This window comes from Orcinus orca, chromosome 13, assembly GCF_937001465.1.
Source record: "Orcinus orca chromosome 13, mOrcOrc1.1, whole genome shotgun sequence".
NCBI lineage: Eukaryota > Metazoa > Chordata > Mammalia > Artiodactyla > Delphinidae > Orcinus > Orcinus orca.
In genome coordinates, this window is record NC_064571.1 from 2,153,612 (window position 1) to 2,170,580 (window position 16,969).

General features: G+C 55.7%; 2 protein-coding genes across 8 annotated transcripts in view; both read right to left on the reverse strand.

Annotated features, from left to right (window-relative positions):
- The window catches only part of NCK2 (NCK adaptor protein 2), a 133,172-nt gene that overhangs the window by 99,074 nt on the left and 17,129 nt on the right, over positions 1-16,969 (reverse strand). The window lies entirely within an intron of this gene.
- LOC125960869 (uncharacterized protein DKFZp434B061-like) lies at positions 508-6,277 on the reverse strand. The gene is made up of 4 exons (XM_049696188.1): positions 5,543-6,277; positions 5,128-5,462; positions 4,749-4,872; positions 508-658 (listed from the first exon to the last, which is right to left on the reverse strand). Exons 1-4 carry the CDS (start codon positions 6,265-6,267, stop codon positions 508-510), a joined length of 1,335 nt encoding a protein of 444 aa, XP_049552145.1. The 5' UTR covers positions 6,268-6,277.

Here is a 16,969-nt window from a genome sequence, read left to right on the forward strand (position 1 = left end):
AAATCAAATATCAACGCTGACAAATCAGTAACGTTATCAGCACCAGCAATTACTAACCTACATCATCTCATACACACAGCAGACATAAGGCACGTAACACGCGGAACAGTTCACAAGTTGCCAAGCGCTCTTCAGAAGTGATCAGGGGTTGAGGCCAACTCCGTGCCCACCATCGGTCCTGAACTGTCATCAGCCACCAGCATCACACGGGACCCTGTGTTCTGCCCCTTCCCACCTGAGCAATCCCCACCCACCTGAGGCGGAAGAGACCCCCATGGGGAGGGGGATGTCCCAGGACGATGCGTATCTTATTTTACCATCTGCCCCCCACCATCCTCGGTAGACAGAAAAGTACCCGCACACGCCTGCTCATCAAATTGTAATAAGATGTTCCCGTAAAGCACAAACCCAGGCTCTCAGTTTTGAAAGATCTATCACCGTGCCCGGGCGGTTGACCCCTGACATGGCCATCGGCGTTTCTGAGCACAGCGTACCTGGGGCAGGGGCTCACGAGGAGCTGCAGATGCTGTGGGGGATGCCGTCCGTCCTCCTGGATTCGGCACAGCCTCGGCCGTTCCGAACAAACCCGCCCGCGAGAAGGGAGTTAGGGGAGCTGCCTCCGGTGAGTGACGAAGTGCAGGCTCCCCGGGGAGTGGGGCTGGGGGCCAACCAGGCTCAGGCAGCTTACGGAGGGCCCTGGACACTTCTAAACAGCACTCAGCACACTCTCACTGCCACTGCGTGTCCCTTCCAGATCCTTACGTAGTTCAAAGAGAGCCCAACGTGAGGGCTCACTGCCGCCGCTTTGGTGCAAGTCCAGCGGCAGCCCAGAGCCAGGCTCGCTCCTTCCCGGCCCGCGGCAGGGGAAAGCAGAGCAGATCCCAGGAGGGGAGACAGCCGACTCTCAGAGCTCTGCCCGCCCCTAACCCTCATTGGCCGACGAGCTCCGGCAAGGCAGCTCCCGTCCATCGGTCCGAGGTGCCCAGGAAAGGGCCTGGCCCCAGAGCAGCTCACTGCCCGTACGCTGGCGGGACAGCTGCCGTGCCACAGATCAGCTGCAAGTGGTGCTAGTAACGACCTGAAATAAAGGGGCGGCGCGCATCTCACCCACGGGCACATCGCAGCAGGCAGCAATCACTGCCCCGTCACCCACCCAAAACGGCCAGCCTCACGATCAGGAACGTCAGGGACGCTGCGTCAGCCCACGTGATCTGAGGTCAGTTCTGGGGACACGTGCTCGGTGCCACCAGTGCTGGAAAGAAGCATAACTGCCACCCCGAACCCCGAACCCCCCGCAGCTGCTGCTTCTCCACGGACAGCTCCGGCCAAATGATTTCCACGGATCCTTAGCAGGACGTGGGGACCCAGAGGCTCGTAGGAGAGAAGTGAAACAGTGAGGCGTATGTATTACGAAGTCAAATGCGATAAAGAGGCTGATGAGAGGGAGAAAAATCTGGAGCAGAACACGCAGGACCACAGCCAGCGAGAGACAAAGGTCCCGCGTGGGCAGTGAGAAGGGAGGGGCCGGGTTCTCAAGGCTCCGGGGACCACACGCTACCCTAGCCCTGTGGCTGCAGGCTCAGCACACTTTCCACTCGCAGAGGGGTCCTGGTGTAGACAAAACTACGGTCACCTTACTCCATTCCATCTGGACAGGCTGTAGGGCACGAGGGAGAAGCAGAGTGTGCAGGTGGACATAAGAATTTTAACCCAGAGACCAAATAAAAATACGTGTGTGTGTGTGTGTGTGTGTGTGTATGTGTGTGTGCGCACGTGTGTCCTTTAGATAAATTCACACATATAAAGCCAAAGTATGAAAACCTGGTGATGGACAGCTACGTGTTTATGACTATCAGGCCCCAACTTATCCCAGATGCTGAGAAGCAAAGGTTTTAATACTGAAAATATCACGTTTAAATTCTTCCAAATATTCTACAATAAAACTCATTACTCTTGATTAATCACGCAATTAGAAAATTTTTTTCAATTAAAAAACATATGTCTAGTTTCTCACGCATCCAAAATATACTTGGTTAAAATAACGTCATATCGGAGCTTCCCTGGTGGCGCAGTGGTTGAGAGTCCGCCTGCCGATGCGGGGGACGCGGGCTCGTGCCCCGGTCCGGGAAGATCCCACATGCCGCGGAGCGGCTGGGCCCCTGAGCCACGGCCGCTGGGCCTGCGCGTCCGGAGCCTGTGCTCCACAACGGGAGAGGCCACGACAGTGAGAGGCCTGCAAAAAAAACAAACAAAAAAAACCCGCCATATCATAGGAAGAGGCAACAGTAAACAAACAGAAGCAGGAGTGGCTTATGAAAATCAGAGGAGAGCTGAATTAGACAATCGAGGGACAGCAAACACGTAAACGCCAGAGAACTCTCAGGGGTAAAGCGTATGCGATGTTACGTAAGCAGGAAAGAGAAGGGAGTCTGATCACACCCGGTTCCCGTGGGCGCTGGTCCCCCAAACTGCTCTTCTCACGTCAGTTCCTCCTTCTCTACAGCTAAGAAAATTAAGCCCATCATACAGATTTAGGAGCTCCCCAAAATATACATTCTGCCCGGGATGTGTGTGTGTACACAGGGGTGGGCTATACACCATGGACTCACCAAGAAGTCCAACGCCAAAGCTGATTCGTGGAATAAAATCAGAGTTCCATCCCCCTTCCTTCTCCTGTGCACCCCCTCCCCCCACCCCAGAGTGGGGGGAAGCTCCCCCCTCCCTGCTGCACCACAAGCCGAGTCACAGCACACGGCGCACCAGCTGGTCCCCCACGGCGTCCGGACTCGGGGGCCAAAGTCAGGCCCCGGAAACCAAGGTTAGCTGCGATGCTGCACCCTCCCCCTGGCCGGGGGTAGAGGGGGACACTGCCACACTCTGATACGCAAAAGACACTATAATGATTAGATGACAATTGACCTAAAGCAGCCGCTTAATTAAATTAATGCGAAGAGATGAAAAGCCCTGAATGCTGGCCTTTGCAGTGATTCTGATAAACACTAATCATTGTTCATAAAATTACTCTCAGTAATTTCTCAATTTAAGTCTTTTAAAACCAGATTTCTGCATTTAGAAAACTATATATTGTTAGAGCATATTCGTAAAGCTCTTTCTAAAATAATCTTTATCCCAATTTATGTGCACAACCAGCACGGTGACAAGGGCATCCTTTCCTCCCGTCCAGGCGCAGTGCACGGGGCGGCCAGCAGGGCGTGCAAACCCCACGGGAGGCTGCCCGAGCCCACGCTGCCCCCTGCCCTGGGGCCCTTTTCCCTACGCCCAGCGCGTGGTTATTATGAGGGCGGCTGTCCTGCAGGACACACCCTCTACCCCACGGGGGATGGTCCCCTGACTGGCCGAGCACCCCACCCGGGAGGTGGGCTTCAGAGCAGAGCCACTGACAGACACACAACCCTCCCCTCGCGGCCGGCGGAGGCCACTTCCCACCATGCGCGCTGGAAGGGGGACAGAGGGAGGGGCTTCCCAGGCCCCCTACATGCCCCACCCAGCGCCGCCAACATCCCTTGACAAGACACCTGCCCTAGTGACAACTTCCTCTCTTGCTCAGGGAGCTGGAGAGGGCGTGTCACCTCCCCAGGCCCACTGGAGAAGACAGAGGCACATGTGGTGACAGAAGCTGGGAGCCACGCAAAGTCTAGCCTGAAACGAGACAGCCTCCCACGGTCAGAGGGAAGCTAGGCGGATGGACAAGGAAAGCCCTCTGCCCTGGCTCGACCCTCCTGAGCCACCACCCCAACAGTCTTCTCTTCGGTGAGAGCCAGGAGGGCGCAGCATCCTCTAGATGCCTGGGGCTGTTTCCTGCTTGTCGCTGGTGAACCGTCTGCACCAGGGCTTCAAAGAGAGGCCTGTCCCTCCACCCACCACGTGACATGCCAGGGGAACCGCAGGCCCCCCGAGGCCTCACACTCAGCGCCCGGATGAGAAACGCACACGCAGGCGCCCAGGACCTGTTCTCCAAGTCCAGCAGCGCCGGTCACCTCCGTTAGCCCAGGCCGGCCGCGCCAACCCTGCTCTGGTTCGCGTGTCAAACCCAGCGGGTGAGCAGGTCTGTGGGACGAGCGGGCCCTCCCCCACCTTGCTGGTCCACCTCTGACCCCTCAGGGAAGACGCACGGCAGCCACACCATTGCCCACCACGGGCCAGCGCACTGGGTCACTCGCTCCGCCCACATCTCGAGCTCCGCCCACATCTCGAGCGCCCCCGCACCACTGTGGCCTGCTGGTATGGGCATCAACACCGCGCTCATGCCGCCGGGAGGAAAACTGGAAAGCTCTGTTTCCCAGGCCCGAGCCGGCCGGAGAGCAGCCCTGGTGCGACATTAAAAGGCAGGCGCAAGGGCAGAGACTTGCGGTCCTCGCCGGGACGCTCCAGCTGCTTCCCGGGGCTGGGGGCCTGCGTGAGCCCACAGCTCCACTTCCTGCTCGGGGCGCAGTGCAGGGGTCCTGTATGTGCTCCCCAGACCGAGGACAGCGGCAGCTTCTTAGTTCCCGTCTTTGGGCGACTCACCTTCTCCCGTGGCTGCTGCAGCCCTTCTCACACTTCATACGCACCCCCTGTCCAATCTGGCCTGGCCGAAATTCCTGACAGCTTCCCATTTCCTAAGAGAGAGGCCGCAAGGAAGAACCCGCGGCCCAGGTAAAGCAGAAGTCACCTGGAAAAGGAGGCAGTGGTGACTCCAAGTCGAGTCGAAACAGAAGGAGACCAGAGAGGGCTGTGTCACTCCTCACCTGTCAGCTGTGGTCTGATGGCTAACGATCCCTGGAGGCTGGGCAGAGCCCACATCGCCCTTCAGGACAGCAGCACTAGAACCAGCTGGGCAGGCAGCCTGCAGGGGAAGGCCACAGGGGGAGGCTGCAGGGGGAGGCCACAGGGGGAGGCCATAGGAGGAGGCCATAGGAGGGAGGCCACAGGAGGAGGCCATAGGAGGGAGGCCGTAGGAGGAGGCCACAGGGGGAGGCCACAGGGGGAGGCCACAGTAGGGAGGCCATAGGAGGAGGCCGCAGGGGGAGGCCACAGGGGGAGGACGCAGGGGGAGGACGCAGGGGGAGGCCACAGGAGGAGGCCACAGGAGGGAGGCCATAGGAGGAGGCCACAGGGGGAGGCCACAGGGGGAGGCCGCAGGGGGAGGCCGCAGGAGGAGGCCACAGGAGAGAGCCTGCAGGAAGAGGCCACAGGAGGGAGGCCACAGGAGAAGGCCACAGGGGGAGGCCACAGGAGGCCATAGGAGGGAGGCCAGAGGGGGAGGCCGCAGGGGGAGGCCACAGGGGAAGGCCGCAGGGGGAGGCCGCAGGGGGAGGCCACAGGGGGAGGACGCAGGGGGAGGATGCGGGGGGAGGCCACAGGGGGAGGCCACAGGAGGAGGCCACAGGGGGAGGCCACAGGGGGAGGACGCAGGGGGAGGCCACAGGAGGAGGATGCAGGGGGAGGCCACAGGAGAGAACCTGCAGGAGGAGGCCACAGGGGGAGGCCGCAGGAGGAGGCCATAGGAGGCAGGCCGCAGGGGGAGGCCACAGGAGAGAACCTGCAGGAGGAGGCCACAGGGGGAGGCCACAGGAGGAGGCCATAGGAGGCAGGCCGCAGGGGGAGGCCACAGGGGGAGGACGCAGGGGGAGGACGCAGGAGAGAGCCTGCAGGAGAAGGCCGCAGGGGGAGGCCGCAGGAGGAGGCCACAGGGGGAGGTTGCAGGAGGAGGCCACAGGGGGAGGTCGCAGGAGGAGGCCACAGCGGGAGGTCACAGGAGGAGGCCACAGGGGGAGGCCACAGGAGGAGGCCGCAGGGGGAGGCCGCAGGAGAGAGCCTGCAGGAGGAGGCCACAGGGGGAGGCCACAGGAGGAGGCCACAGGGGGAGGCCACAGGAGAGAGCCTGCAGGAAGAGGCCACAGGAGGGAGGCCGCAGGAGGGAGGCCGCAGGAGGGAGTCTGCAGGAGGAGGACGCAGGAGGGAGCCCGAAGGAAGGAGGCCGCAGGAGGAGGCCGCAGGAGAGAGCCTGCAGGAAGAGGCCACAGGAGGGAGGCCGCAGGAGGGAGTCTGCAGGAGGAGGCCGCAGGAGGGAGCCCGAAGGAAGGAGGCCGCAGGAGGAGGCCGCAGGAGGGAGGCCACAGGGGGAGGCCGCAGGGGGAGGCCACAGGGGGAGGCCACAGGAGGAGGCCTCAGGAGGAGGCCGCAGGAGAGAGCCTGCAGGAAGAGGCCACAGGAGGAGGCCACAGGAGGGAGGCCGCAGGAGGGAGTCTGCAGGAGGGAGGCCATAGGAGGAGGCCGCAGGAGGAGTGGAGGCAGCCAGCCCTCAACAGCCACTCAGCAACCAAACCTAGGAGGAAATTCTCAAGTTCCTTTCCCTCGTCATGTTCCAAACGTCAAAGGTCCTTCTCTGGGCCAGGGGACAAGCAGCACGCTCACACACAGCCCCCCTTGGGCGGGGAGGGGAGGCACCGGGAGCAGCTGGCGTCCACAGCTGGGCGGCCCTGCACCAGCCCCCAGATGGCCTACCTGTCACACGCCTGGTGACAGAGGGTCCCGCTCCCGCCCCCAGACTTTCTTTGGCTGCTTCCAGATGACGTTGAAATTTCAAGACATTTGGAATGCTTCATGAAAATAAGGGAAAACGATAGGAACCGAGTGTGTTACAGGAAATCCAGGATGTGACCACTGTAAGTGGGACAAAAGTTGGGGGCCTCCCACCCCACCCAGGACAGGAAAGGGAAGCGAGAGCTGCCGGTGACACAGGACAGCAGCGCAGACCCAGCCAGGACTCCTGGGGACGGCCGAGGGCCACACGTGGCCTCTTTGCACCCACCTCTCCCGGAGGTGGCCTGCAGTTAGGGACATCCGCCTGCTGCGCCACAGCAAAACGCCACGCATTCATTTCTTCAAGCCCCGTCGTGGGTGGGAGTCATGAACTCCCTAAGCAACGGGGGGTCAGCAATCATGCCTCATACTGGGTTTTTTTTTTTTTTTTTGCAACCGCAAAACCAAAAGGGAACTTTAACAACCAGCTAGTCCATCTTGTTCACAGACGAGGAGATCAGGAACATGACTAGTGCATACAGGAAAAAAGTTCACATCACAAGAATCCCAGTGAATCAGTGCAGCCCTTGGGAAGCTTATACACAGGGAAGTGGGGCACTCACTTCTGCCACCGGGCACGGCGGTCAGAAGGGAAAAAACCTAATTGTCAACAGGGTATCATTAGCTGATGATTCTTCACTTGAAAGGCAGCCTGAGACAGACAGCTCCTCTGTCTACAGCAGAAGCTATTTAAATTAAGCCGCAAACTCATCAATAATGTTTAAAGCCCAAAGGAGACAATAAAGGGCATATCAAAGGGCTATCATGACATGTGAGAAAAATAAACAAATGGGACGAAACACAATTAATTTCAAACAAACCAATTTGAAGTGAAAGTTAAAAATTACATTCTTGGTTAAAAATAATATCAAGAAATGATATATACCTGGAACCTGCTTTACAATAAAGCCGTGGGAGCACGGCAGGGGGTGGAGGGAGGGGTGAAGATGGGACAAGAATGGTCCCCAGCTGCTGACCGCTGGGGCCGTGTGACATGCTTGCTGGGGTTACCACTCTCTATATTTCAAAACTGTCAAGAATTTAAAATCCACATCAAAACAAGCAAATTCTCATCAACTAGGTACCCCTGCACCACACACAGTGCACATTACTTAGCGCAGAACGGGCATGTAAACACCACCCTCACCCGTGAACATCACTGATTATTGTTTTTCATGAAATACAGTTAAGTCAAAATCAGGGTATTCAGACGATGGGACATCACTGAATTTCTAAACGATTCAATCTGGTACCCATTTTAGAAAGTCTTTTTTCAATTACACGTCATATAAAAGTTTGTACCTGTATTTCATTAGATGAACACATAACTCAAAGAAAAAGTTGCTTTATCGATGATATACTAGGTATTACTCAATGGGAGTCCCACAGATACCGCATACAAGTTGCTAAATAAACGTGAGTTAAACCTGGATCTGCCTGTGGACACAGATTTCTGTGATGGGGCCCTACACGACTTGAGACCCACCCACCCCTGCCAGTGTCCCCCATGGTGGGGTCTGTGAGTCCTCTGGCCACAGCTGACCAGACCGGCCGTGGACCGCTGCCCTAACAGACAACTGAAGGGGCTCTGGGGCCTGGATACACCACTCCAGGGGCTCGGCACCAAAGGCACCCCTCTACCCTCCCCACACAGGCCACCAGATTCCGACCAATACGTCAGCTTTATTTTTGCTCATATAGAAAACACTGAGCGTCGATCAGACCATCATCACACAGGGCAGAGGAAGGGCTGCTGTGCAGAGGACCCTGGACCTAAAACCTCCTTCACGGAGACACCTGTTAGGATTCCTAGACGTGTGGTTCACCTGGGGGCTCTGGCATTTTCCTATGATACAAATAGGGTTTGTTTTTTTTAAAAAACAAACTAAATCAGGTAAACAAATGATCCTCAAAGTACCCAAAGGAGTCCACACCACCGCACGCTCTCTGAGAAGCCGCCGGGGTCGCAGGCTGGGGGAGCAGGGCCGCCCCCTCCCCTGGAGGGACGCCAGGGCCTCCCACAGCATTCAGAGCAGACACTCAAATACTTGTTGAACAGGAGACTGAAGCTTGAAACCTTTCCAGGAAAAGATGACCATAGACCGAGAAGCCACAGCATTTAAGCAACGCGCTATGATGGGCCGAGGGGTCGCTGCTATGGTCTGAGTGTCTGTATCCCCCCCCCAGTTCACACGCTGAAATCTTAACCCCGAAGTGATGGGCCTGGAGGTGGGGCCTTTGGGAGGGGATCGGGTCGTGAGGGCGAAGCCCCCTGAATGGGACCTCACAGAGCTGCCGGCCCCTGCCACCAAGTAAGGACACAGGGCGAGGCCCTCACTGACCGCCGCCCTGGATCTCGCACGTGCAGCCCCCGGGACTGAGAGAAATAAACGTCCGTGTTTATAAGCACCCAGTCTGCAGCACTTCATGACATCTGCCTGCAGGAACCGAGCCAGTCACTGTAGTGCGCGCGCTCTCACAGGACTGGGGGGGTAGGCGTGAGGGGCGCAGACGACACAGGAGCCTTTCCACTGAGCCTAGAGTCCCCTGCTCTGCAGGCTACATACACACATCGCGGAGGGTCACAAGCAGGGCACGGGAGACGTGGCTGCCCTCCGAGATGCCCTCCCTGGCCGAGAAGCCAATTCCAGAAGGCGCTCAGGAAGCAAAACTCAGAGCCCCCAGAGGTGTGCCGTTTCCTGCCGCGCCCTCTGCAGGGAGGGCCCCGAGCTGAGCCCGCAGTGACACATCCAGGCCCGGTGCGGCCAGGCGTCCAAACGCAAGGCTGCCCTGCACGGGGGCAGGGGGTCCAGGCCCGGAGATCAGCCCCTTCCGGGGAGTCTGAGATGGGACGGGCCGTCCGCACGATGGATACAAGTGAGAACAGGACGCGCCCCACACTCACAGTAGGGACCAGGACGCACTTTCCTTTCTCCAGGCATCACCCTCACTAGCCATGGGCAGGTGGGTGGGACACGGTTCTATCTGGAAGGTCCTCTCTGGGGACTAAGAAAGCAAGCGGAGTGTATGAGCTGGGCCTTGAGAAAGTTAAAATCAACAGTCTAACTCGTGGTTCTCCAGCCTGGGGCCAGAAAGGTCAAGCATCCCCGAGAGGCTCCGAGAGGCGGCTGGGAAGGGCTCCGGGGCACGGCCGCAGACAGGGGACAGCGCGCCTGCTCCGGCTCCCCGAGGCTTCAAGCTGAAGTCCTGGACGCTTCCGCAGCAGCAAATTTCTAGACGGTGACAGGGAGGGAACGGAAAATCAGGCCCTCCTACCGCCCTGGGAGGGAGCGAGTCAGCCAAAGCCCTGGGAGCAGCTGCAGGAGAAGCACAGAGCTGAGCGGTGGGCCGGCTTGTCGACGGAAGGGAGCCCCGGACACCACAAGGGTTTTCCACTTCAGACGGAAGAAAGTCAGGTAGGAGCGACGGCAAGGCACGTGCTTTTTCTAGAAAGGTTCACGAACTCACAGCGCGTCTCAGTGGCTTCTGTTATGACTGAACGTCTGTCTCTCCCCCAGATTCATACACTGAAGGCCTAATTCCCAGGGTGATGGCGTTTGGAGGTGATTACAGGTCCAGATGAGGTCAGGAGCGTGAGGCTCCGACGGGACAAATGTTCCTAGAGGAAAAGGCCAGAGCCCTCTCTCCACCCCGTGAGGGCTCAGCAAGGAGGCAGCGTCTACAAGCCAGGAAGTAGGTCCCGGCAGAAACTGAATCAGCTGTTCCCTTGACCTGAGGCTTCTAGCCTCCAGAACGGTGAGAAATAAAGGTCTGCTGTTTAAGCCCCCCGGTCCGTGGTATTTTGTTACAGCAGCTCGAGCTAAGACAGCCTCTACTTAAGAAACGTTAGCTTTTAAAAAATTATCCTTTAGTCACAAGAAAATAACATTTAAAATACATCACCTAAGCCACGTGATGAGAAAGAAAATACTCTTAAAATAACTGTCCAAACCGGAACTTAGTTTCATGCTTCTCACGATACAGTCAGAATGAAAACTATGAAAGAGGACAGAAACAGTGATATTAACAGCAGGACCGTCAACATGGAAAACTGAAATCATAAGCAATTGAAAAATCTGTCTAATGCACTAGAGCTTACTTCCCTAAAATGACTTTCTTGAATATCTGAAAGAATAAAAAGGCTAAAAATACTTTTTCAAGCATACTTTTCTTGACCTGTTACAATCAAGGTGTCTGAATGTCAAACAACAAAAATTAACTCAGACCACTGAGTTTCAGCGGCCATACAGGCAGGCAGCCCAGTGAGACTTAACACATGATTCAGACTCTAAAGTGGGACGCCCTTATTTTACAGATCAGAGGCCCATGTTTCTGGAGCACACCCTTCGGAAAGGATAGGTTTAAAATCATAAAATTATTATTAATTTTCTAATTTTAAAATACATGTATTATTTATAATTTTAAAATAATAAAATTATTTTAAATGGGATCATTTTGATCACACACATGCATTTTACAGTAAGTTTCAGCCCTTCTTAGCTGTAGAAAAACACTGTATTTTATCACTATAGCTATAACTATAGTTATAGCTGATGTAGCTATAACTCTTAGAAAAATAAAAGCCAGGTACAAACACCACCTTTAAAGATCTTCAACATTAGGCAGAGCTTAGCACTAAGTCTACTTCTAACTCAAGTCACAGTAACAGAAATTTTAATCATGCCCTTAAGGTTTGAAGAATTTCACGTAGGCCATGTCTAAAATTCTCATTACATTTTTGCATTTTTTAAAATTGTGATTCTTAGAAATTTCTTTAGCAACCATGCCCCATTCACACAGCTCCCGGACTCTCTGCTTTCACTCATTTTTCCTCATTTTTATCTTCACGACAACCCATTTTCCAGTGAAGGCCACTGAGGCCTCGAGAGGCGAGACAACAGGCCTGAGACAGAGTCCTCCTGGTTGGCCAAGATCTGAACTGTTTCCAGAATCCTGGATTTCAAACTGCAAAGAAAAGCCAAGAAGTCAACACTAAGAATGCAGATGGGCTTCCCTGGTGGCGCAGTGGTTGGGAATCTGCCTGTCAATGCAGGGGACACGGGTTCGAACCCTGGTCCAAGACGATCCCACATGCCGCGGAGCAACTAAGCCCGTGCGCCACAACTAATGAGCCTGAGCTCTAGAGCCTGCGTGCCACAACTACTGAGACCATGTGCCACAACTACTGAGCCTTTGCTGTAGAGCCCACGATCCACAACTACTGAGCCCGCATGCCACAACTAATGAAGCCCGTGTGCCTAGAGCCCATGCTCCGCAACAAGAGAAGCCACTGCAATGAAAAGCCCGTACACCGCAACGAAGAGCAGCCCCTGCTCGGGGCAACTAGAAAAAGCCCGCGCGCAGCAACGAGGACCCAACGCAGCCAAAAATAAAGAAAATAACTAAAATTTAAAAAAAAAAAAGAATGCAGAAACATCACACAAGGAAGGGAGACCAAAGCCTACGTGAGGAATAAAAATCCCAGTTTTTCCCTGGCTTTCCTCCTAAACCAGTCTTACTGGCTATCCTCAGTGCACGCGGTCCACGCCGGGGAGGAGCCTGACAGCCAGCTCCCAGCAGCAGGAGCTGCCAGGACCCAGATCTAATTGACCCTGCGGTTCCACCTGCAGCAGGCGGCAGGACGGCTTCTCCACACAGCCCATTTCTCAGAAGACCTGCAGCCACAGATGCCTGTCTTCCACAGTTCCATTATTCTTCTTGAAGTTATTAGAAGCAGAGTCGCAATTTTTGTGCCACACTTACGCAGTCTGTATCTCTGAGCTTCCCTAGAAATGTTACTATATTTTTCCTGAGAACCGGGAACTGGGGGAGTTAGCAGCACAGGGAGAGCCGTGATTAGTCCGGAGGGTAGAGAAGAATGTGAAACAAGACCGCATCAGCTGTTTCACAGAGGAGGAATGTTCTCCAAGGGGGCACAGCCCGCTGGGGAGGAGGAAGGGTGGGGGTGCAGCCAGGCGTCCCGATGCGGCTCAAATATGCGTGGTCCTGCTCTCCAGTTCCCGGTACAGAGCTCCTAAGGCCCGGGAATGTCCGGAGCGACAGGAACGTCCCTGGTTATTGGTAACCAGCCCCTTACCCCACGCCCAAGCTGAGGCTAATGAAGTGGCCCAGAGCTGGCCTCCCCTCATGGCTTCGGGATGGGGCCAGGAAGGACCAGCCTTAAGATCAGAGAGTGAGAGCTGTCAACCCCACCAGGGCGAGGAGGGGACTGGAGGAACAAGATGCAGGGAGGCTGCGGGCTGCTAAACCCCCCGATGTGCTGGGAGGAGACGGTACTCAAACTCTGCACCCCCCGGCCCCCCGGCCCTATGCCTCTCCTCCCTCGGGCTGTCCCCGAGCTGTATCCTTTGTAATAAGCCATTGATGGTAAAGGGCTTTCCCGATTCTGAGTCATTACAGCAAATCATCAAACCCAAAGGGGGCGGGGGGCAGTCACGGGAACCCCCAGTTCATGGCCAGTGGGTCAGAAGCACAGGAGCCTCAGGACTTATGCCTGGCATCTGAAGGGGTGGTCTTGTGGGACTGAGCTCTTCACCTATGGGTTCTGCACCAACTCTCAGTAGCTGGGGTCAGGATGCAACGGAAGTGCAGGAGACACAGCTGGTGACAGAGGATCCAAGACCTGGATTCACAAGTCTCTGGTCCCACGGCTACTGAGCACCCAAGATGCAGCCGGCCTGGCTGTGTCCCGCTCTAAGGACACACCGGGTCTAGAGACGGGCACGGAAGAAAAAAGCACAAACGTTTAAAAATCACATATCCCGGACTTCCCTGGTGGCGCAGTGGCTAAGAATCCACCTGCCAGTGCAGGGGACATGGGTTCGAGCCCTGGTCCGGGAAGATCCCACATGCCGCGGAGCAACTAAGCCCATGCGCCACAACTACTGAGCCTCTGCTCTAGAGCCCGCGAGCCACAACTACTGAGCCCACGTGCCACAACTACTGAGCCTGCACTCTAGAGCCCGTGCTCCGCAGCAAGAGAAGCCACTGCAACGAGAAGCCCGTGCACCGCAATGAAAGAGTAGCCCCCGCTCGCCGCAACTAGAGAAAGTCTGTCCACGGCAACGAAGACCCAACGCAGCCAAAAATAAATAAATTAAATAAATAAAAAATGGACTAAAAAAATAAATAAAAATAAAAATCACATATCCCACTGGTCATTTTTTTCTAAGTTGGAATGATATTGGGCTGTATACACACATTACTGAAATTAATTTCATCTCTCTTCCTGCTTTCTTAATGAGATTACGAGGAAATTTAAAGTTCCCTATTTAGCTCACATTTGTGGCTTATATTTCAGTTCTAGTGAGCAGCGCTGTTTTAAATGCCTTCATTTCTGAAAATTCAGGGACTGATACCCTCTTTGCACCTCAGATTTTTACGTGTAGAAAGTAAGCGGCTACCAGGACGGGAGGGTGTGCGTGACACCAACGGGAAGAAAGAGCTGATACGCACTCAGGGTGTATGGTGTGCCGGGTCCGTGGGCTGGATTCACCCTGACGCCCCCTTAGTGACGAGCATCCCAGCCTCTTAGCACAGAAAGGCGCCGAGCTCCCGCCAGCAAAGTGACAGAGCGAGGACCTCCGACTTCACCCCCGTGCGACCCTGCACACCAGGGTGGGCGGACTTCTCCTGGAGAAGGGCCAGATAAATATCTCAGGCTTTGCGAGCCAGTTTCTGCTGCAATGACTCAGCTCTGCCCCCGTACCGGGAAGACAAACACAGGCCACGTTCTAATAAGACTACTCACAAGACCAGGCTGGGAGCGGGTCTGGCCCCCAGGCCAGAGTATGCCACCCCCTGCTCTATGCTGCTAAAAGCAAGACCATGGCCCCCAAGTGGAGTCACCTGTTGTAACCCTACGTCACCAAATTGAGACCATTACAGTTTCCGCTCTCCCAGAAACAGAATCTTAACCCAGTGGGTCAGGAACCGCCTGACCAGCACTGGTCAGCTGCCTGGTAGACTCCTGCCACCCGTCCCCTACAGGAAAGTGACCCTGTAATAACCCACCCACTCTGTCCAGCATCACGTCCTTGTCCCTGCTCCCTTCTGAGGATGAAAGTCCTTCATCCGTCCAGCTCCTCGAGGCTCCTCTCTATCTGCAGATGGGACACTGGCCGATTCACGAACGCTGAACAAAGCCAGTAAGATCTCTAACACCTACTCAGCTGGATTTTACTTTTTAACAACACCATGAACAGAAATAGACATTCCTAAATACGTGATGCTATCTAACGTCGGTACGCCAAAATACAACATTTATAAAGGATACCTTTCACAGAATAGGGTATTGTTGAAACAAGGCTGACCCGGGGAAGTGAAAGCCTGCAAGGTCACTTACTGTTACTTTTACTGGACATCACAGCAGGCCATTTAGGTATCGTTCCTAGAGATAGTAAGTTCACAGCAAATGACTCGCTTCAACGTGGACGACGCACGTGACAAAAATGAAATTAAAATGTTCACCCAGGGAACAGATGGAGGAATAAGGAGGCCTCCTGGTCAGCGTAGGTCCTGCCTCTGCAGAGGGAGGGGAACACCAGGGCCCGCGTGTGTCCTGACCTGGGGGGCTTCCTGCACAGATGCCACGCACCTGGGGGGGTGAGCGCCGCCGTACTCGAGGTGCCAGGTCCTCTTGGACGAGGTCCCCACGCCAGCCTTCTCTCCACTCCCAACTCTGACCGACACTCGCAGCACAGCAGGAAAATGCAGCAGGAAGGCTCCAGTCAATTATCAAACTAATTTGAACACTTTTAAAAATATTGGCTCATGAATCTAAGACTCACTACAGATGGAAATGGTTTGGGGGAAAAACCCACCCGCCCTCCAGGCGGAGGGAAGGCGGAGGAAAGGAGGTGTGGGGACCGAGCGAGGCAGCCAGGCTGTGCACCTGGGGACCCTGACTCCTGGCTTCTCTGCACGGACCACCCTGAAGGGGGCCTGGTGGATAAACCCCCAGGGGACGCAGTGCAAGCGCAAAAGAGCATCGAAACCAGGAGGCGAGGGAGACAGAAAGCCGTGGAGTCTGCCCCCTCCCTGTGGCCCCCAGCACCCCGCAGCTGGAACGGCCGGGCCCCTGCCCATCCCTGCCCGCATCGTGCTCCCCTCCCCCCCTTCATTCCTTCACTTTCGTTGAAAATCTTTTTAAAGGGTACACGAGAAAGTGATCTCTACTCTGCCTTGAGCCGACTAGGGTTGGTCACGGAAACCCGACACAGAAGCAGGGCTGTCATTTCAGGGACAACCCCTCACCGAGGAACTCCCCCTGCCTGGTAGGGAGCACAGCCGGCTGCGGGGCAGTGAGGACCGTCAGGCCCGGATGCCATCAGTCACCTTCCGCTGGGAACCACGCACGGCGGCTCCAAACCATGCGGCTGTGTCATCTCTGGAGCTTGCACGGCTCACCTGGGCACGTCACCTGTTACCGGACAACAGACAGCTCACACCCGGCTAGAGACTCTTCCCACGTACCTCTTCTAGGCGTGCAAACGTACTGGAAACGGCTTGCAACGCTTTCTCTGAAATGGTCCTTTGAGATCAGATTACTGTTTAAACAAGAGTGGTCCCGTTACCTCTGTCTCACTTGGCCAGTGACCAAAACCAAGCTAATCCTATTCCATCACCCCCTTTACGCCCCAAACAAGGCTCCAAAGAATGATCTGCTACTAACAAAAGGGACAAGACATGCTGGGGACTCCAGATGCTGTCACAGAGTCCTTTCAAAAACAGCCACCAGGGCTTCCCTGGTGGCGCAGTGGTTGAGAGTCCGCCTGCCGATGCAGGGGACGCGGGTTCGTGTCCCGGTCCGGGAAGATCCCACATGGCGCGGAGCGGCTGGGCCCGTGAGCCATGGCCGCTGAGCCTGCGCGTCCGGAACCTGTGCTCCGCGACGGGAGAGGCCACAGCAGTGAGAGGCCCACGTACCGCAAAAAAAAAAGAACAGCCACCAGCCTGGAAGTAAGCTCCAAGCTTGGCCTTCGGGTGACCGGGAGGGAGTTCTGACAGCAGAGAGCTCTGGCCCTGTTTCACGGTCACTCTGAGGTGAGGCCTTCTGGAACCCGTCGATTCCAGGTGCCTGTCCAGAGGGGCCCTCACACCCTGGGGGAAACTGATGCTTGTACCTGACCGAGAATTGGCGCGGCCCCTTTAGAAGGGGGGGTTTTGGAAACACCTATCAAGAACCATAAAGACATCCATACCACTTAACTCTGCAACCCCTCACCGAGGAACTTATGTCAAGGAACAGCTCAGTAGAAGAAAAGAAATATAAAGGAGCACACAGGCACCTCATCTACTGGAGCAGGAATTTAAATGACCGAGTCAGCGGGAAGCAGCTTACACTACTGAGGGCGCTGTCCCT

Bases quoted from the DNA above. Each gene is read 5' to 3' on its own strand.
- LOC125960869 (XM_049696188.1), bottom strand. From the start codon at position 6,267: ATGGCCTCCCTCCTGCAGACTCCCTCCTGCGGCCTCCCTCCTGTGGCC. The intron at 5,463-5,542 runs GTTCTCTCCTGT...CTCCTCCTGCAG, and splicing joins CCTGTGGCCTCCTCCTGCAG to GTTCTCTCCTGTGGCCTCCC. The intron at 659-4,748 runs GTGAGGAGTGAC...GTTGGCCCCCAG, and splicing joins CATCAGACCACAGCTGACAG to CCCCACTCCCCGGGGAGCCT.